The 22,391-nt window shown below is 37.4% G+C and overlaps 2 protein-coding genes across 2 annotated transcripts; one reads left to right on the top strand and one right to left on the bottom strand.

Moving 5' to 3' along the window:
• Positions 1 to 262: 262 nt before the first annotated feature.
• On the top strand, positions 263 to 9,365 carry LOC110059474 (carboxypeptidase B-like). The gene is made up of 10 exons (XM_020766166.2): positions 263 to 433; positions 1,315 to 1,390; positions 1,954 to 2,178; positions 3,021 to 3,125; positions 3,904 to 4,008; positions 4,889 to 4,999; positions 5,596 to 5,686; positions 6,121 to 6,323; positions 7,382 to 7,469; positions 9,068 to 9,365. Exons 1-10 carry the CDS (start codon positions 354 to 356, stop codon positions 9,247 to 9,249), a joined length of 1,266 nt encoding a protein of 421 aa, XP_020621825.2. The 5' UTR covers positions 263 to 353; the 3' UTR covers positions 9,250 to 9,365.
• A 919-nt stretch (positions 9,366 to 10,284) lies between these two features.
• On the bottom strand, positions 10,285 to 21,398 carry LOC110059472 (uncharacterized). The gene is made up of 8 exons (XM_020766164.2): positions 21,217 to 21,398; positions 15,720 to 15,866; positions 14,966 to 15,183; positions 14,301 to 14,427; positions 13,275 to 13,491; positions 12,652 to 13,049; positions 11,517 to 11,742; positions 10,285 to 11,310 (listed from the first exon to the last, which is right to left on the bottom strand). The coding sequence occupies exons 2-8, from the start codon at positions 15,862 to 15,864 to the stop codon at positions 10,917 to 10,919; spliced, it is 1,725 nt and encodes a 574-aa protein (XP_020621823.1). The 5' UTR covers positions 15,865 to 15,866; positions 21,217 to 21,398; the 3' UTR covers positions 10,285 to 10,916.
• Between the last annotated feature and the right edge of the window lie 993 nt (positions 21,399 to 22,391).

Genomic DNA, 22,391 nt, shown 5'->3' with positions numbered 1-22,391 from the left:
TTCCTTTTAGAAGTGCGGGTATGAATGAAACAGCTACTTAAATATCAACGAATCTGGTTTATTGAACAGCACTGGGATCAGCTCCAACTAAACAAACATCTTTTGTTTGAAGAGCATTCAGGCATTCATCTGTGGTTGTGATTTGGCAGACAAGATACGACATAAACTCCTGCAGTGCTAATGGAGACGTTGAAAAACAAAAGAAATCAAAATATGATTCTTTAGCGTGTTTGCTTTTAGCTGCGCGTGATTGAAAGCATGAGGAACTAACCCCTTTTCAGTTCAATTGAGGCAAAAAAGGTGGTACTCTTTCAGTTTGTTGCACTTTGTTGCGCTCTGAATCTACATTCAAAATGCATTGCGCTTTGATTTTCGCCTTTCTGTACAGCATTCTTGCGAAATGCCTGTGCGAGGAACCTGCAAACTTCAAAGGGTAAGTAAGTAAGATGTATTGAGATACAGTTTTACAGCAAAATGTTTCTGTCAATACAGAAGTCGATAGAGATCAGAGTAAAAGTTGTAAACTCAAAAACATTAGCCTATTGTTTGCTGGCTTGTTCCTCTTGGTACTCAGGCTTCCTGAAATATATATCTTGATGATTTGATTAAGGATCTAGCTTCCAGCGTTCTCATAACGATCTTTAAACACATTAGGTTTGAATTCGAATCCGAGCAACTGCCTTAAATCGAAGATTGAGTACTAAGGTTGACTATTTGATCGATCAGTTTAATTTCTTTTCAATTTGTTGAGGGCTGATCTATTAATTCAGAACTATAATTCCACCAAAATTTCTTAATTGTATATCCTTATCCATCAAGAGAAGCTTTTCAGTATACGCTCTGCTACATGTTGCATTGTGGTCCATAGTGACGTGTGATTCTGTTCAAAATCTTTCAGTTCGGCTGTCGGACCTTCAAGGCTTTCTAAAGCACCCCTGCTAAGTTGTTGCTAGCCAAAGATTTGAAATCTCGACGTTTCCCAAGCCTCACTGATAATCTAAATCTTCGAAATCATCATCTCACTGCAACGTTTGAGCCTCTTGGTACTTGAAGATTCATCCGTAACCTTTTTGCTTATTCCGCAAAGGCTTTTTTCAATAGGCCATTCAATTTGTATTAATACTTCGAAGGCCTCTTGTTGTTTTAGAGTAAACTGATCAAACACGATGTATTTGCCTTTGGAGTTAAAAATTAAATTCAACAATGGAAGTTGTTGAATAAAATCAAGGTAACGCCTTCAGATTGCCTATCATCTACATTACAAGGTTTGCTTACTTATTTGTTTGTTTGTTTGTTTGTTTGTTTGTTTTTTAGGGACCGCGTTGTCCGTGCAACTCCAACAAATAAAGATCAACTACAATTTCTTGCAAGACTTGAAGACAATGATGACGTAAGTAGCGCTCTTTCTAAGATTCATTGATGAAGAAGAGTTGGTGCGCGAAGGTTTGATCACCCGACATGATGTTTCCAACTTGGATTAATTCACCTTAGCTTCCTTTAATTAGTTCCTTTCATTAATATTATTATTGACTTATTGTGATCAATTTTGACGATTTTCTGACGTCCAAAAAAATTCTGGCATTCAAGATGATGGATACAAGAAGGTAAATGTAGTTATATGTTTATGATGATGATGATGATTATAAATAGATATTACATGTAATGTTCTTTTTATTATATGAAGAAACCAATTCAACAAAAGCAAAAGGCGGGAATCGTGAAGTCATTGAACGATACGACACTCACAAAGGTGACATACGGAAAATACGCCACTCGGGTCCCGGATGAAGTGGCGTATGGAATCTACGAGTGGTTTAGTTCCCAGTAAAACACTCTTCTCCATATAATAATTAGCATTATTATCATTATTATCGTTATTATCATTATTATCATTATTATCATTATTATCATTACTATTATCATTTATACGAATTTTTTTGTTGACGTTTTTAGTTGGACCTGGACTTCTGGACCCACCCCTCCCATGTTGGGGGCGGCGTTGATATTCACGTGAAAGCCTCAAATTATCCAGGACTCGCTAAGCTGTTGAATAGTCAAGGGATTATATTTACTATTTTGATCCCGGATGTACAAGGCTTGATGGACAAAGAGAACCCACCTCCAAGGACCGCCCGTGCTGTGGGATTTGATTATCAACGCTACAATCGTTTGGCACAGGTAAGATTTCGTTACTGAATACCCGAGGGGGGATTCCTTTATGAAAAGAGCGGAGATGCTCATCGGAAAATTTGAATTAAACTGCTTAAGGAGACCAATCTGGGCCTGGGTCGAGCTTTATTTGATCCCTAAAAGAAAGCACTTAAAACGGAATAGCATCGATTACCAGCCGCTCATCAGGAAAGGAGCCTGTGCTAGTAGACCATACTAGATAGACCGCCCGAAATCAAGCCTAAAAACGGAAATAAGGGCATTTTTTTCATTACTGTTTCTTCGAGTGAACCCTAAAAGATACCTTGACAGCTAAAAATGGTGGCGTTTCGTCCTGAACACACAAAGTGGGACCAGAATCCGTGATTTAAATCCCTAAGCAAGACTACGAGCATCCCCGACCTTCTTACATGGGATTTCTTTTTTTATGTGAAAATATGGCTGATTTATTTCGTAAGAATATTCTCTGGTATACTGCTATATTTTTATCTTAACCATGAATCAAACCTTAAGTTAAATAGTTCCACTTTTATTACTAAAAGAGAATTTGTATTTCATAACTATTAGAGGCATATAATGAAAAATGACAAATAAGTATATAAATTTGAAATTTCTGGTGAGGAGGCTTTTAACTAACGTTACATGCTGAAACTTTCGATGATGACTAATTTTGACCTGCTTCCTGTATCTTAAATAATAGTGCATGTTTCTAGTCGTTCATCAGTGATTAACAAGACGAAGGACTTTTCTGACAGTCTATAGAACTAAAAGCCTCCTTCGTTTTACCCTACTGACTGTCAAGAAGCTTATTAGGCAATTTTATATCCATTCCGGACCTATGTTTTTTGTAGATTGAAAACGAAATGCAACGTCTTGCATCTGCTTATCCACACCTGGCGAAAATGGTAGTGGACATCGGAAAATCATACGAAGGAAGGACACTTTCGGCCCTTAAGGTATTTCCTTGTAGTCTAATGATATAGTGGTGTTCTCAGAAAGTTTTCTTTAATCGCAAGCACCAACACGAATAGAAATGTAGAGATCCAATCATGTCGAAGTTCTCAAGTGCGCGGGAATATTATGTATCCCGTGCAAAGCGCGGGAAAACAAGAAACGCATGTCAAATTCTGGGACGCCAAGCAAGGGAAATTACGTAATGATGTCAGTCGAGGAAAAATGGGTTTAAACCGAATTCAAAAATTAAAAAAATAAACAGGGCCTTGAAAAACCGAAAACATACTTGTGACAGTCAGTCCAAAGAAATTTTTGTTGTAAAATTTGTCTATAATTCGTGATATATCTCCCCTCATGCCCTTCAATCAGCTACAATCTAGAAAAAGAAATTGTCCTCAACTCAAAAATTAACTAAACCGTGTTAGCTGGGCTCCAATCATGAAACAGGGGGACCTGTTCTAAAAGTGACGCTTCCTAGAATAAGGCGCACTTATTACAAAATAGCCTTATTTCTTTTTGAAATGGAAGGGACGTTCCTTTGAAGGTGCTAAATGGACTTAATGATTTCCTTGCGAAAATACGAACCTCATACTTCTGTAATCTTTTTTATTAGATTGTAAATTACGTCACACAGAGTTATGTATTCTGTGTTAAAAACAATTCAGTGGAACGCATAAAATTCTCGATTTCTCTCCATGCCCCTATGGATACTAGCCTTGTTGCTTGCTTGCTTGCTTGCTTGCCTGCTTGCTCGCTCACTTATTTACTCTTCAATTTCAGATCTCATCCAATCCAGGGGCTGGAAGGAAAGTCTTTTTTATCAACTGTGGAATTCACGCTAGAGAGTGGGTGACTCCTGCTACTTGTATGATCATGATACGACAGGTTTGTTCCTTGATAAAACAGGTTTATTCTTTAAGGAAAACAGGCTTGCTCTCTAATAAGAATGGTTTTTTTCTCTAATAAAACAGGTTTGTTCTCTCTTAAAACAGGTTTAATCTCTAAGGAAAACAGGTTCGTTCTCTCATAAAACAGGTTTATTATCTAATAAAACAGGTTTGTTCTCTAATAAAACAGATTTGTCTTCTAAGAAAACCAGTTCTAAGAAAACCAGTTCTAAAATAAGACAGTTTTGTTCTCTAATAAAATAGGTTTTTTCTTTGATAAAAAAAAACAGATTTGTTCCCTAACAAAACAGGGTTTTCCTAATAAAACAGGTTTGTTCATTAATGAAATTTAAGTCTATTCTCTAGTGGGTTTGATCTGTGTCATTCAATTTATGCGCCTTTTGTCAGTTAATTTCAGTTTACTCGTGACAGTTTTGGGAGAACTCAAAACAGCTGTGAAAACTCTCGCCTGTTGGCTCGTGTTCCCGTATCCAAAATTCCACTCGCGTTTCTATTAAACAATTAGATTATGAGCTCGAGATTTCTATCGCGTGATAGTTGGCGAGGACGCAGCGAAATCGCATAGAAATAGGGAGCGAATAATCTATTGTTTTAGTATAAATCTACTAGTCATTCAAAACTCTATCTAAATCCTCTTCACAGACACTTCGAAAGCGCCAAGAAGCGGCCGTCATTTTGTTAGCAAGGATACACCGCTACGATACTCCCTATCTATCACAGAATAGATAGTGATTACCGTAGCCAATCAGAGAACAGCATGCGTGATAGAACGCTAGTAGATTTATACTAAAACTCGATAGAAATACGGAGAACATGTTTTCTATTTCTTAGCCTCAATTCTTTATTGTAACCAACAGATGCTTAACAATTATGGCAAAGATGCATCTGTCACCGCCATGGTGGATAAGATGGACTGGGTGATCATGCCAGTGTTCAATGTGGATGGATATGAATTTAGTCATACCGGGGTGAGTCTCGTTTTTATTTTCGGGCCAGTTTTATTGTTTTCACTAGCCACGGTCCAGTAGAGTCTGGTCTGGGTCACCAGACCACTGCCAAACGACCAGATGGCATGAAAATTTGACTGAGAAATCATATCTGGACCTAGCCTGCGTTGTAGGCTGTCATATAACGAATCCTTTATTGACCGAGATCAAGATAGCTAGAAATTGTCCTCTTTCTTATTTGTGTAATTATGAACTCAAACACATAGACATACTAAGAGATGAGCTTGGTCAATGTCCAGCCATTCTGACTTCGCACTTGAGAACCAGGGATGGCGCAGTGGCGAGAGCTCCCGCCTCCCACCAATGTTGCCCCGGTTCGATTCCGGCCTGGTGTCATGTGTGGGTTGAGTTTGTTGCTGGTTCTCGCCTTGCTCCGAGGGTTTTTCTCCGTGTACTCCGGTTTTCTTCCCTCCACAAACCCCAACACTCCAAATTCCAATTCAACCAGGATGGAAGACCTGCATGAAAACCAGCTAGGGCTGATGTGGCTTCCGGACTAAATATTCTAATTTGTCTTATTTATTTAGTAATGCAAATATTTTATTTAATGGTTGCAGAATCGTATGTGGAGGAAGACAAGATCACCAAATCCAGCAAGTTCTTGTATTGGAACAGACCCCAATCGGAACTGGAACGCCCACTGGGGAGGTAACCAAAGGGAGAGGAGACTGGGATAGAGGTCTACGGTCTCTGTGGATACCATTCCTCCCTCGTTTCATTCTTGGTTTATTTATCTTACATGACGGTAGAGTTCCTTGGAGGAGGAGGCTTGTGCTAACCCAGTCTTTGTTGGACTCTAAGAAAACAGAAGATTGCTGTTCCTTTTACTGTTCCTTTACGTGTCTATTATAGTTAGTAAAGCAACAGCTTCCCGCTGCTGACGTCGACAGAGCCTTCTAGATCTCTAAATGTCAACGTCAGCAGTGAAAAGCGATTGCGTTACTAGCTATTACTTTTCATGACGTATATACAGAGTGAATTACTGCTAAAGATCTTTTTTTTCTTAGTCCAGGTCCCAGACCTCTAATAATTACGATATTAAAAACCTCTGAGACCGTAGACGTGATCTGTATTGTTACCAGGTGTTGGCACCAGTTCCAATCCGTGCATGGACACTTATCACGGAAGACGTCCATTTTCTGAGATCGAAGTGTTGAACGTTGCTCGTTATCTTTACAAGAATCGACATAACCTGATTGGCTACATGGATATTCATGCTTATAGCCAGTTGTGGATGACTCCGTGGGGCTACACAAGGACATTACCGAAGGACTACAACGAGATGGTGGGTTTTAGATCTGGCCCAATGCAGTTGTTCAGGGGCTTGGAAGCCGCGGGGGCTCCATTCTCGTCCCCAGAGTCCGCCCTTCTTTTAAAGAATCGGGACCTCTGGACAGGTTCCACATCGGAAGTCCTCGATTCACGGAATTCCCACCAAATGTGACAATCCTGACTGGCTAGGAATACAAAACAAGTACTCTGCCCATGCTCAGAATATCGGGTCTGACTAGAAGTCGTGATTCTTGTTGCTGACCAAAAGTAACGCGGTCTCTGGGGACACGATGCTCCACTTCGAAAGTCGCGCAGACGCTTGTCGGTTCTCGTTTAGGGATGCAAATTGAGGATATTTCTACTACTTTGGGGCTAAACACCAATACGTGAAGCATTTTTTTTTTTAAAGAAACGGGTTAAAACCTGTTTTGGTTTTATACGCAAAGAAAACCTGTAAGGAAAACACGTCCGCGATGAGTCTTTCTTGATTAAAGGACCTACGTCACGGTTTCCGCATCTTGAAAAGTTTAGCCTAAAAGTTTCAAGTTCGTCGTTTGTAATCCGTGTCAAATTCTCCATCCTTTACCATCCTTGTTCCTTTATGCTTTATTTATATCTCCTTAGTGTTTTTCCATCTTAGTAAATTATCATTTTCAGGGTCCCTCCACCTTAAAGGTAATTTTGAATGTGGCCAAAATAACTCAGAATACCGTAAGTGAGCTCCTGTAAAGCAGTGATGCAGCTATAAAGCCTTTGTCCCTGTACGGCGGAGTAGTCTGGAGTATGGAATCCAAAGAAAACATTAGACGAGTTTTCCGATTACAAAAGATGAAATTAATGTTAACAAGCTACGTCTTATCTTTAAATGTCTAAATGGGCAATTCCCGGAATATCTATGTAATAAGTTAGTTCTTGTAAGTGACACATCAGTAAGATCCCTGCGCTATGGTCAAATCGATCACGCTACGCTGCCCCAAGTACAACAGGAAAACAAAAGGGGGTAAAACCTTCTCAACATGTTGACTACGTTGCAAGAGCATATTTTAATTTGATCTCTTTCATTCGTATCAGGAACGTGTCTCAAATATAGCTGTGAAGGCGCTGTATGACGCCGGATACAGGACCACTTACAGAGTTGGACCTTCATCTATAATCATTTGTGAGTAGCAAAATTATTCATAAAAATTACATTTATTGTATTTATTTGAGTGCGATAGCAAGAAATATCCCCGGCGGGGGACTCCCATATAAAATGGACGGGGGTGCTCGTCGGAAATTTTGAAAAGAACCCCTATGAGGTACCAAGACCTTGTTTTGTGGTCGTGGCTTGAAATTTTTGCGTATCTCACAGGAGTCAAATCGTAACCAGAGGATTGTATTCCCATGTTTGCAATATGTAAATATTCGTTTCCTTCTGACAAAAATTTAGTTTACACTCTATTTCTTATAGTTAAACAACAATATATAGGCCACTTACAGAAATTCCGACTTGCCTTTTGCTTCACCTGTACGGTCATTTTCTTGAAAATAAAATTCGTTTTCGCATGAAAAGCCGGGCATGAGATTTCGTTTTGAAAATGAAGAAAAAATGAAATGGGATATGGTCTATTTGGTACGTGGTCATTTGAATCTTTCATTAGCTCTTATTAACCGAACAGGAGGTCTGTATGGGAGAATCTTGACCGAGGTCGTGAGTACAGACCAAACGCAGTGAGGTCTGTACACACGACCGAGGTCAAGATTCTCCCATACAGACCGACTAAACTCGGTTAATAAGATGTATATTATATGGCGAACAAGAACAATTTAATTCGTTTAATGTAACGGGTTTGTAGTAGCTGATATTTTGCTTGCGAACGGCGATGAGCCGAACTTAATTTTGCCAAAGTTTGCTCGTCCTCTTTACTTTTTATCTCATCGGGCTTTTTTTTTTTTTATCTCATCGGGCTTCCATAAATAAATATTGTTAGTATCACCCAACTAGTGGACTAATGCAAATCCTGCATTTTCATTGGCTACGCTACTAGAGGACTATTAGTAATAGTCGTCGAGTAGCGAAATTGGCACAATCGAGCGTGACGCTTTCTTTTGTTTTATTCCCAAATAAATATTTCTTCAACTGGCATTTGCTAACTTTATTATTGCCTTTTCTGTCCGACTAGTTGGGTGATACTAAAACAATTAGATCCTTCGCCCTCAAGGGCCACGGGTCAATAGCCCATGAGGCGAACGGGTCTAATTGTTAATTAGAACAAAATAGTCAACATTTTTGCATTTTAGTTTGCAACTTTTTCACCGCAAAATGCAACCGCTCTAGATTCCGGTCTAGATGGAAAAATCTAGACCGCTTTCAATATCGATTTCAGCCAATCAAATTCGTGAATTCGGTATTTCCCAGTCCTTGTGAGTCACAGCCATATAATAATATAGCATATAACCATTATTTAATCTTGCTTTTCATAATAATAACAATAATAATAATAATAATAATAATAATAATAATAATAGTAAATTAAGATTTCGGACATGTATAGTTATATCTTGTCTTTAGATGTATAGTATTTTTTATTTAATTCAATTTTTGGTGCCATCGAAATTGTAATGAGTATTATAGAGGACCACAAGGTTGTTAGCCTTGGCTATTTAGTGTAAACCCTCTTTAAGTAAAGCCTTCCTTGCTTACTTGCTTGCTTGCTTACTTACTTACGTAGTAAATCTAGCCTTTTTTACCCGCATAATAGTGGTTTGTCTTTTCAGACGCAAATTCGGGAGGCACAAAAGATTGGGTTTACAAAACTTTGGGAACGACGTATACATTTGCACTGGAATTGAGAGACAAAGGTACATATGGGTTTCTTCTGCCAGCCGATCAGATCATGCCAACTGGAATGGAGACATTTGCTGCCATTAAGGCCATGGCCGCAGCATTAAACATCTGAGAGGTGTCAATCAACTGCGTTACCATGACGATAAGCTCAATGGAAGCAGTCAATAAGAAAAATTGTTAGTTGTGGGTTTAGACTGTATTTGATTAAATTGGCTCAATGTTCAAATACTTCGATAGTCTCACCCGCTGTTTACACCACTGCTAACAGTATTGAGTTAAAGGAAGTCACAGTTATTTTGTCACAGTGCGAAAGACCCTTTGCATAAATTGCGCCTAAATTTGAATAACAATACTTATACATCCTAAGCCTCACATTCATGTGAAAAATCCTTTGTCTGGAAACATCAGTACCAGGCTAAAGATGTATTAAGTATTGTTATTGAAAGTTAGGCCCCATTCATGCAAAGGGTCTCTCTTTGTGAATGTTTTTTCCCCGCCGGTATAGAGGGGAAATGTGTTCGACTTTCTTTGAAGCGACTAACTGGTTGGCAGTTTCTTGTTCTACTTGACATCTTTTGCGCATGCCCATCCTGAGGTCATAAGTGTGACGTTTAATTTCATTTATTATTCTTTAGGTATTTGAACGTCACGTGTTATGCTAGAATTTGCATGTGATATTTCTCCAAATGGCGTTTTGAATTTGCCCTTAGAACTTCTACATATACTCGGTTTACACTCCCATAGATTAAGAATTTATCATTTTAGAAGAATCCTGTGTCAAATTGTCCGTTTTAGTAAGGTTTTGGGCCATTTATGAGTTGTCTGTTAAAATGGCGACAAGCCATTTGCGAGTTGTCAGTTGAATAGAAGTTATCAGTTTGGGCATTTTCATCTCTCCCCTAAAATTTTTCACCTGTCATTTAAACGGGGGCATTTAAACGTCGAGCAGTTTCTGATCAAGAAATGGAGGACTGCTTTTTGAGTCATTCATCCATCGTTGCAACCTTGTCTTATTGCTACCTGTGTCTACAATTTAACACTTGCTATTAACATATGTCCAGCTCAATTTCCATTTGAAATAATCGCCTTCACCCCACCCCACCCTCCTAATCGACTCATCTCAAAGAGCGCCATTACACTTTCTGAATTATGGTGCTTAAGAAGTATTTTATTATAATAGTATCATTATTGTCAAGTTTATATGAAATAATTCATATATGAACTGCGGTTGTAGATGAAAGTGAAGAATGCGATGATCATTCTTCACTTTCAGTATCATTATTGTTTACTAGAGCGTTAATGGTATATAAAAAAAGCTTACTGCAGTTTCTTTTGCCTCTACGACTTGTTCCAGGTTTCAGACCAAGTTTAAACTTGAACCAATAACCAAAGTTTGAAATTGAACCAATAAAAACAGTCTACACTTGCACTTGCGCCAAGGCGTAAGTGTCAAGTTCTTTTAAAGTTTTTAACCGTGTCCCATAAATTCATAAAAGGTCGCAATACCTATAGCTAATAAAAATAATATTAGACCGTGGTGAACTTGTGCGATAGTTAACGAAGAATGCCAAGTTGATATCGTGGCTTCATGAACACAAGGCCTGGATACTCAACGGGTAACCTTTGTCCGACATGACATGATCTACAAGCGTGACATTTTTCGTTTCGTCATCTTTTGATGAGACATCGCATACTTGTGTACTTTTAGATTTTACAGATAATTTCCTTGAGACAAGGCAGATTTATAAAATTCGGCCGGTATCGCACGTGCCTCTTTTCTCATTGGAGCCTCTTACACGATGAAGGCTCCCGGATGTTGATCACTCCATGAAAAGTTCCCGCCCTAAAGTCCTTCCAAGCTACTAACTCGCCATTTTCTTTCCCGCAGCGTTTGGAAAGTAACACAATTGTTTTTCTCGGAAGCACGTAGTCCCAGAAATTCACTCGAGAAATATTTCCCTTATAAGCGTCTCTCTCTTGAAAACCAGAACTATCTTTGTCATTTCCAAGAATTATGTGTCCCCCGTTTCTGATCAAGGCTCCATTCTGCAGGCCGTGTCCTTTTTCCTTTAGCTGGCCGTCCACGAATATCTCATAAGTCCCGTTGATATTTTCCCACGTCACAGCAACATGGTGCCATAGACCGTCAGGTGAAACAACGAAGTTGTGCAACCTGGAGTGCAATAGAATAAAAACTCTCAACTACCTTCCCAAAAGCCAGCCTCAATTTTCCCAATCTCTCTGAATTTTTTAGACAAGTAATGAGGTCAAGGAAAGTTATCGACAGAGCTTATGATGTCTTGATGTACAACTGAATTCTCATAATTAGCCCCAAAGTATTTACGTATGTCCAGTCATCCAAGAGAATTGATATTCTACCTGGGTTTTGATCTGATGCGAACTGTAAAGTGCTTCTTTCTCTCGTGAATAAATATTTCATTCAAGTGTCCCTTGCCAAAGTAGTTTATGTAGGTTTTGTCTCCTGGGTGCGTGAAGCTCACAAAGAAACTAACAGTGAAAGCCGAGAGCACTGGAAGCCTGGGACCCAGAACATAGTCGTCGTCAGTCTTCCTCGGAAATTCGAGATCGTAGTTTGTCAAAGGATCTGGGAATATAGAACACAGCAATTTGACAAAAAACAAAAACGTTTTTAGTTTAAATGGTTAGTATAAGATGTTCTTTCTTCGTCAATTTGTGGGTGATAAGGAAGCCCTGGTTTAGTCAAGGTTTGCCACTAAAAAACCGCGTTTGAAAAACAGTGTTTGTCCATTCCGTGAGCTGATAACATACCAATCCGAGAGGAAATTTATCTTCTGATGTTCTTGCCTTGTTTTTTAATTTACTTTCATGTCCTAGTATTCCTTATAATAACCCTGGCTTAGTAGATCGCTTTTTACTACGTGGTGAAAATTGATGCAATTACTAACAAATTAGTTAATTGACTAATTAATCACTTAGTTAGTTATGAATTATTCCTGGTTCATTGATTCACTGATCGATCAAATCGTTGATCTGATCGATTAATTGATCGAGAGATCGAGTCATCGAGGAGTCTATTTTTCAGTCGTTCGATTGATTGGTTCGGCTGATGGACTGACTGACTGACTCACTGACTGACTGAATGAGTGATCGATCGACTGATTGATTGATTGATTGATTGACTGATTGACTGACTGACTGGCTGACAGACTGATTGATTGATTATTGATTGATTCATCCATCCATCGATTGATTGACTGATTGTCTGACTAACTGACTAATTGATTGATTGATTGACTGACTGACAGACTGACTGACTGACTAGCTAAGTGATTGACTGACTGGCCGACTTACTGACTGACTGACTGACTGATTGACTGATTGATTGATTGATTGATTGATTGATTAATTGATTATTGATTGATCGATCGATCCATCGATTGATTGACTGATTGACTGACTGACTGACTGACTGACTGATTGATTGATTGACTGACTGATTGATTGATTGACTGACTGATTGATTGATACTCACCAAACCCTGAACATTCTGAAGGAATACTATCGGCTTCCTTGTGAAACTGTAACGACCCATTTGAAAATACAGACCAATCAAGTAAGTCTCCCCATTGACCATAACAAACATCTGACTGTTTCTCTATAACAGCCTGAGTCAACTCATCTTTCCAAACATTCGCGTCTGCAACATCTCCGAGAAAAGATTCATTCAAGTAAAATTGCCCGCCAATGGTTTTCTGAAGCTGTCCAATTACCAACGACCCTGTGCTGTTTAAGGTCAGTCCCGGATGTACACTCTGCTTTTGTCCAATCAGAAGTCCGTCTGTATATAACGAGAGATTTCCGCCAATGCTTTCCCACGTGAAACATATGTGATGCCAGGTATCGTCCAATAGAGACACATAAAGAAAATCACTGAAAACATCACAAGATTGTCAAAATAAGTCATTGGCAAACAAATCATGGTCATTTTTGTGACGCAAGAGGTTCCCAAGTTACAAAAAGATAGCAGATGGTTCATAACCACCATCATTTTTCAAATATCTTAGGTAGCTCTGAACCTGCTCGAAGCACTTTTTTAAACTTTGTGCTCCATACAGTTGGATAATAAAAAATGGGGGTTTCCAAAGATTAAGTTACCTGTATTGATCTTTAACATAAACCCTTGTCGTTCTATTTGCAAGAAACTGCAAAGCAGCAGTGAAATCCCCGGTGACGTATGACACCGGGGTGCTTATTCCATATTCAACTTGACTGGCTTTGAATCGAAGGCAAACAGTCAATGACGTCATCTCTATGTTTCCCTTGACTGGGACGGAAGCGTGATCTCCTGAACTGCTACCGGTAAAACGGAAACCTGCCGAGAGATATCTTGAAAATTGTTATCATCGAGAAGAAGGGGAGGCCTAAAGGATAGATTGCATGGACTATCTATGGAGAAAGGCACGGGTGACTTCTTAACATTTGTTGGACAAAAAAGATTGAGATAATCGTTCCATAATGGTAAGAGTTTCTCCGCAATCTGGAAACCAACCTAAAGAAATGGCCCTCGACATTACTAATTTTATTCTATTCCTAATTATATTCTTCGATGAGAATCGAGCCATGGAATGAGTAAATATCAAAGACAGTTCCGATGTTCCGTTCCGAACGAAACATGCGGAGTACTTCTGGAAGCAGCAACTTGGAGTATTTTTAAGACTCTTACATGTAACAAAGCAACACTGGACAACCTCTTTAGTTTTCTCATTACAAATATCGTTATAGTTACAATGTATTTAAATTCAAGAAATGCAAATGTTAATTTGTAATCACTTGTTTTTAATGAGACTGAAGGCTAAGTGAACCGTTACGTTTTCGAGTTTTCTACTTCACCCTGTATGAGATGCCAATCCATCACAAAGTCGGTCTTTGCACCAATATTCAATTCCAGGCTTTCGGTGCTCATTTATACCTCTGGGTGGAGACAGGCACTTTGAGAGTTAAGTGTCTTACCCAAGAACGCATTGTCGAGTGCGTCCAGAACTCGATCTGTAGTCCTGAAAGCGACCATTTTAAGCCACCGCGCCACCTATCTTTAAATATTGGAGTTCATCTGCTAAATTCCACGATAACTGATTGCAATCTTGTAAAGGTAAACGGCAATAACTAATTTTTAATCCTTACCCTTAAGATGTTGGCAGTGTTGACCCACGTAGCGTTGTTTACATTGACAGCAGAAGGGGGCCTCTATACTGTCAAACACTGGCTGGCATGTTCCACCGTTCTGACAAATCACGTTTAAACACGGTTTCTATGACAACAAATGCATGGTTACACTGTTTGTAAAGGTTAAAAAATAAGCACGCGGATGTCAGTACGTTTACGAAAATCGGACTTCATTATGAACACGTGACAAGGGATGTGTGCAAGGAAACCTCTTTTTAAGCTCAAGTACTGTTAAAGTGAATTAAAAACAGTTTCCAGCAGTCTCCAAGACTATCACTATAATTAAGGGTGTTTTTAGCAGGTAATACTATTGCTATATGTTGTGACAGTTGTGTCACGAAAATGATACCAACGTGTTAACCAAATGTTGGGCAGGCTTTTTGATACCATGCTTGTAGCATCAACTGATCAAGAGTAATAAAAAAAACCCATCGAAATCTAAGTCTTGGAAAGTATTGTAAACCGTTTTGAGCCGCCTTAAGTGTAATCGGCCGTTCACCACCTCAAAGGGAAAGTTATATTACTAGTCTAGGTAACTGTCGGAAGAGAAGAAAGAGCTTGCAAAGGTATTCGTTATAAGACAGATGCATGTCGAGGTATGGCAATCTTATTTACTTTCTCACCAATTCAGAGCCGTAGTACGAGAAACCATTTCGCGGCAGTAAGTCATGTGATTTTGTCAATCTTGTCTGATCGTTGAGTTCGCAAATATGGCGGGCACCCACACTGTTGTCTTGGAAGTTGAACGATTCACACTGCGCATTCAGTAGACAGGTTAAAGTACATTCCGTTTCTGAACGAACAATTTTCGAGTCGAAAACGTGATTTTTGAGTGCTTTACCTGTTGAAGGAAAGGACAGAGCAATGATCACGACAGGTTTCAAGGTATCCATAAGAACTTAATGACTGGCCCCACGGGAAACAGTGAGTTTTGTTTCCCCGAGATCCTCAGTGGGGTCAGTCATTAAGTGTTTTTTTTATCCCTTCCAACTCAAAAATAGAGAAAACTGCGAAAAATGCCTGAGAGAAATAAAAAACAGAGCACATAAGAAGTGGTCACAGAAATGGGTTCAATCTATTTTAAATCTATTCATTACGTATACAGGATCCATTTCTCGAGTCCAGTGTAGAAAGGGCTCCTTTCCCGAACTGCGGCTCTTACTCAAGACTAATCTGTTGTGTTGCTCAACAAAATGCAAATGTATACATTACAAGGTGGAAAGATGCACTGTCAGAGTAAACTGTCTTGTCCGAGGACTCGACACGATGACTGTGGCCAGTTCTTGAACTCAGGCTTCTTGACAAAACTCAAACGTGCTAAGCACTTGGCCAGTAAGGCTCTGTGTAGATTTTATACACAACTGAGTATTAATGTACCTTTTTCTTTGCGTTCAAACACAGCAAAACGCCAGTCCTGCTTTCCGTTCTCTTCGCTTGCTGGGCATCCTCCGTCAACTTGAAACTGTGAGCGATGTTGATGGATCGTAAATAAAGCAACTGAAATAAGACACAGCTGCTGCATGTCTGAAGTTAAAAGAAAACTACTTCATCATATTCAATAAATCATTATTGGAACGTAAAGCATACAGAATGTATAGGTTCCTAGTTCTTAGCACGCGGTACGTGCCTAACATGTACTGTTTCATAGGCTCGTTTTGCGTGCAAAGAGTATCGCTTTATTAACTTGCACGCTATATTGACTTGCACGCTTTATATGCTTATCCTGTTAAACAACTATTACTTAAGAATATTTCGGTGGGGAGACACAAAGGTCCTTTTGAGCCAGTTTTTCAGTTGTCAGTTAACGTTTTTGACTTTTTTCAGCTGTCATTTAAATATTCTGGTCGCCGCATCTTAGCCGTTAACCAGTCGATCAGTTTACACTTAAGAGATATGGAGGTCAAAACATGAAATTGCATTAGCAAATTTGAGGTCTGTCTGTTAAAAAGCTTTGTGATGAAAACGTTGAGCCAAGCTAGACTTCTGTTTTATTACACTGAAATAATCTAGACCTTGTCATTTGATCAAAATCTAACTTCTGTTACGAATTATCAATACATGATCAGGTACTCAATCATGAAAATAAAGTTACTGATGACCTGAGAGGAAACTATGTAATTAAGTCAGAGCTTGTAGGCGTTGTGCTCAGTCGATTTCAAAATTAACCTTCACGTGCTTGATATTAATTATCTGTCTGTGAAATCTTGCAATATATCTTATATAAGTCGGTGCTTTTAACCGTGTATAGTTAATTCATGTAGCTTTAGTTTAGTTTTGATCGAGGCACCGCACCATACCATAGAATACATAAGCATACAATGAAGAAAAAATTATTATGAATATAAACGTGCTTTTTCGCGATAAATATAATGTCCCTTCTTGAGATGCACGGTACATCCTTGAGAATAAAACGGAGAAAATGTCAAAAAATAGATAGCAAAGCATGAAAAGGCTAAAAAAGGACAAAAAAGGCAACTGTTTGACAAATTTAGAAAACATTTTCAAGACGCTTCTTTAAAAGTTATTAGTCATGAAGTACATTAATAAATTCAATTCTTGTTGGATTTTTTATTTCTAATACTAAACAACCTCCATCTTTAAAAAGCGAATGAGAGTTTTTGAGTCACAAAAATTTCCTACAGCAACTACAAAAAAAGCTGCAGATTATTTATACCGGTTACACTTACCGACTAACTTGAGAACATGTCTTCTTTTAGAAAACTTTTGCCCATACACTTATTCTCAGAGCTAAGTTTGAAACCTTCAGGAAGTAAATGTGCCCCTCGTAGAGGAATTTTTAATTAGGTTTAGTCTAGTTTCTTTCAGATGATGTTTTCATCCGTTTTTCCAAGAACAACACTATGAGATGATTAAGAAATAGCACTGGAAAAATACGGAACGATTCCTAGTTATAACAGTAGATGAAAAGTGTCAGATTGGAAGTATTTTCTAAAAACAATGAGTAGAAAAAGTTACAGATGGTTTTGTATTTGCTGTTTTATATTTGCTGTTCGACTAACGGTCGAATATGTTTCCAATGAAACAACCGCATCCACGCATTTAGATTTGTTTAGTTTTAAACCTTCAGGCACTTAACTGTCTTCAAGCAGACAAATTTTAATTGCTTGGCAATGTCTAGTTTTTAGACTATTTTATCCGCTTTTTCAAGGAAATGAAACTAAGCGAATAGGTCTCCATATAAGCAATTTTATTGAAAACAATAATTAACAGAATTCGACATATGCTTTCTAGCTTTATAAAAACAGAAAAAACTTTTATTCTGAATGTCTTGAGGCAGAAGGGCTGTCTTCGTGGCAAAGCCTGGAAATTAATAATGAAAGAATTAAAATCATTGTTTCAATTTGAAATATTTACAAAGCCTTTTCTTTTCCCCACAACTGTTCGGCCTTTCTCCTTTGAAAGTAAAGATATAATTTTGCGCCTTTCTGTTGAGATGATGGGTCGGGCAGACCGCACTCACTACAAAGCAAATATAAACAGTAAACGAATGTCGGAAAATTCAAAATAGTGGCTTTGTTAATACAAAATGTCAAAAAATCAGACGCGTTTTAATTTCTCTATATCTATGTCTACTTTCGGCGCTTCTTATGTACAGCTTATCTTAGAATACGTATTTTATAAATGTACACGGTGTTATGAGAAACGCAGGCAATTACTGCCAAAGTTCAAAATTAAGCTCTTTGTTAATAAGAACTGATGAGATTAGATCATATCTGATAGAAGTTACTGTAATATTACTTTTTCCTTTTCTAAAAAAAGATCTTTTACATTTGAGACGTTATAACATAAAAGCAAAATTACCAGCTGCATGAAGAAAGTAAAACAAGATGTCTGTCTTCAATTTATGAATAACTTTCAACAGGCTTTTCCAAATTTGATTGAACCAGCTTGGCCATGGTAATAGAAAGATATTTTTTTCCCCAAGAAGTTCTTAAAACATGTGCCTTTTAACCATTAACAATTTACCAATTTCCATAAATATTAAAATTTATGTACCGTCTGGTAATTTTCTAAAAATTCTAGGCTTTTATTTTTTCTTACATTTGGCAACGGAATATCATCTAGTTAATAATTTTTTCTTTTCTCTCGCCTGACCGCGCATGCGCATGATTGACAGTGGTATTTTAAAGAGATGTAGAAAATATACATAATGCTTATGAATGAATTGAATAAAATGCGTCGAAAATGCTGTTATTTAAGCTCTGTTAGTCTCTAAAGCTAATCTTTTTAATACTGCAGTCGTTATCACTTTAGGCGCTCTTATTCGCCATTTCAGTTTGATTTGCGTTTGTAGAACAATTAATAGAGCAAACGAAATGGGCCAAATTTTCAGTCAGAGTACATATTGTTTAGAATGAATTGAAATAGACAAAAAAACTGTTCAAAACTAAATGACAGAAGATTCCGCCATTTTTGTTTCTCGACGCCATTTGCAACACCATCACGACGGTCTCCTTAAATCGTTCACTACAAATAAACGTTGTTTCAAGTATGAAATTTTTAGTTTTAGGGGAAGTGAAAACATTGATGTACTTTTTTTGAAAAAAGCCTTTATTTTATTCTTGACCTGGTCACTAAATTGACTGAGTGACATCTATTTAGACAAAAATCTTAAACATGTTTCTAAAACAGTGTGTCTTCCGGCAGAAGGCAAAAACAAAACAAAAAACAAAAATAAAATGAGTATATTGTTAAAAAAACCTTTTGTGGGTTTGTTTCGGGGAAGTCCTGTGCGTAAGTACTAAAAGGAACCAAAGATTCTAAAAGGGCAAATATTATCGTTAAAAACATTAGCTATTAATTTTGTTTGTTGTAGAACTTACCCAAGCCTTCTACGTGCTCCACTATCGCATTATCACTGAAATTTAATCCGGTACTTAGAAAAAGTCTAGCATTTAAAAAGAACTGCAATTTACACAACATCGATTAAGAAACGAAAAACTGTTAATGGAACAAACAGTTATTATAGTAGCCTTCATTTTCTCCTTAACCTAGATCAGTGACTTTTTTTTTTCTGAGTGAGGTTTATTTAGTCTTAAATCTAAACTATGTGTTTAAAGGCATTGCATCTTTCAATAGACAAGTAAAAAAACAAAACAAAATAAATCTATTGTTGAAAAATCATTACTTTTTGTACGAAGTCTTGTATGTAAGTAATGAAACCAAAGTTTTCATAGGAATAAATATTATTGTTCAAACATATTAGCTATTAAATTTTGTTTGTTGTAAAACTGATCCAGGCTTCTAAGAGCTCTACGATCGTAATATCACTGAAATTTAATCGGTGAACCTTTTACTAAGAAAAAAAAAAGTAAAAAAAAAGTACAGCAGTTTACACAACATCGATAAAGAAACGAAAAACTGTTAATGGAACAAACACGTATTCATGGATTAGCTAATGTTTCTGTCATTAACATCAAATTAGATGTTAAACCCACACCTCTGCAATGAAGAATTTCTCACGTTAATATTTTCTGTTAGCGGCAATATAAATTGATTTGATAAAACTGTTTAGCTAAATGCTATGGTTTAAAACTGTTTTTAACAGATTATCGATTTCAAAGTTACCATACTGAAACAACAAGGAAGAAGATAGAACTTGCTTTAACATTCAGCGCCTTGTAAATTCTGTCAATTTTTTTGCTTAATTTTCAGTCTTTTTAACAAGTTTGACATCAGATGTCTAACCAACTCTCCCGTCCCTCACGTAGGCCAAACGATCCCTAGCCGGGGACGTTTCTACGTTTCTAAAATATTGGATTTTAGCTTTTTTTTAGCCTAGCAAAGGGGAGGAAAAGAAGACAGTTTACTATGCATGTTACGATGCTAGTAAAAATATTGGTTTTCTATGCGTACATTTGTGAACAGATTCCAATATATTATTCAGTTAGGGCTGAGAAATTATCAATTATACGATTTCTTGCTGTATGAACCGTAAGGGCTAACAGTAGATTAGAATCTTTTCTCGAAAAAGAATTGTTTCTTCTCTCCTCATCTTGAAACCAAACTATATGTGGTCATACTGAATCTAGCAGCTGATACTCGTAAAGTAATCTGTTAAGTTCAGCCATCTAAGTTACTTATTTTGATAGAGCACATGAATTATACTGAGAGAATCTTTTTCATATAAATGTAAGATAACATTGGCGTTTCCAGCGGGGGTTTCTTCACATGTTTGCCAAGTACCAATGTTTATTACACAGTCTCGACGGTATATCTTGATATAATTTGTTACCCCAGTTGCAAAATATATTATTTGCGCTGAAAGTAAATTTAGCAAAAACTTTGTCAATACAATTTCTGCCTTAAATGTAATTTTCACTTGTACCTAACTGTTGAAAAATAAAAGAAGAGTAATTTTTTTGGTGAGATAATTTCTGTAGAAAAGGCTTAATCTATAATTAACATTGTGGCCTTACATTGGTATCGCTGTAATCAGTTTTGGCAGGAAAATATTGTTTGGCATTCACTCAGAAATATCAGCTTTTAGGTTTGTTTTTTCCTTGACATATTCGCCATGCAATCTAACCTGAAAGTTGTCTTAATGTTCTACAGTTTCCTTCAAAACTGTGTCAATTTTTTTTTTACAATTGTTGTTCTTTTTTCGTGTTGATTCTTGTAAATATTCAAGCACGATAGACAATCAGTTGCACTAAACAAGGCTATTGCCATCGTTGAATAGTTCACTACACTATTACAAGGCATTTTCCTGGTTTGTTTACGAAATCGCCGTCTTTCCTTTTCAACAAACGAAGGTTTAAAATAATATAAGACAGATAACAAGTCTTTGGTTGCCATTTTGCAAAAAAAGCTATTTTAAAGCACAAGGTGTCGATTAAAGAGCCCTGCTTACCTTTTTGTAGTGACCGTGACGAATTTCTCAGTCTAAAACGCAGTAAACAGCTTTCGTTTTAGAAACGATGCAGCTAATTTAGAGCACCGCTCGAATCCGGAACGCTGCCGACAAGATTTACAAAAATACTTCAGGAGCAAAATCTTAAGCTTTTAAAATGAAGCATTCTGCAGCAGCTGCTCAGTAATATGTTAATTAGGACAATGGTTTCTTTGTTTCTAATTGACAGTTGGTGCTCGAATTTATCGCCAACAGAAATCTGTTATGACAGTTTGGTTCTTCCGACGCTTATTACAGGGAACGCGAATTTCCTCTGTCTTATGCATGTTACCGATATTTAATTAACAGCTGCGTTAGATACATTGGAAATGCCCAGGCAATATTTACGGTAAATACTGAAACAGTATTCTTTTCAGCGCTAACAACAGCAGTACAGTATATAATTTTGAAACGCAATCAAAGATATTTCATGTCTTGTTACTGGTTCGTCTTAAGCCGGAATAACTTAGCAGTCTTTACCAGCCAACAAAGTACGATAGCATGCGATAAAATCAAATGTCAATATTGCAAAAGTCAAAGCTCCTAATAAATATTTTATTTGGAAGTTGAACGATATAAGACGTCATTGTTGAAAGAAAATTTTTTGGGGAAAGTACACATAATTAAAAATCCCACAATTAAAAAAAATAACGTTTATAGCAACTTAAAAAATTATCTTTACGGGCCAACATACTTTTCATAAAGTAGTACAGTCGTATGTCGATAACTCGAACCTTCAAGGGAAATTGAAAAAGGTTCAAGTTATCGGGAGTTGAGAACAAATGACCGGAAATAAGGAAAAAAACGGTATTTAATGTTATTCTGTTCATGCAGTGTATATTTTAATCAAATTTAAGTACAGAATAGAGAAGTCGATTGAAAATAAAACAATACATCTCTAAATTACTGTATAAATCGAAACGTAACGTTATGTGAAAAATATAACAAAGGAAAGCAGCAGGGAGAAGTCCAGGAACTGTGAACTGTACAGGTTTTTTTAAAGAGAACAATGACGGGCTACTGGCACAAAGCCTACTGGTACTGGCTACTGGTTCAAAGCTCAAGCTCATGGTTCGAGTTATCGAGGGTAAAATTATATAGAAAATCACCTGGCAACGTTTTTCTGAAGTTTTGGC

This window comes from Orbicella faveolata, unplaced genomic scaffold (assembly GCF_042242905.1).
Source record: "Orbicella faveolata isolate gen_17 unplaced genomic scaffold, um_ofav_v1 contig_4, whole genome shotgun sequence".
Lineage (NCBI taxonomy): Eukaryota > Metazoa > Cnidaria > Anthozoa > Scleractinia > Merulinidae > Orbicella > Orbicella faveolata.
Note: the sequence above shows the minus strand (reverse complement) of the source record. Positions and strands in the feature narration are given on the sequence as shown.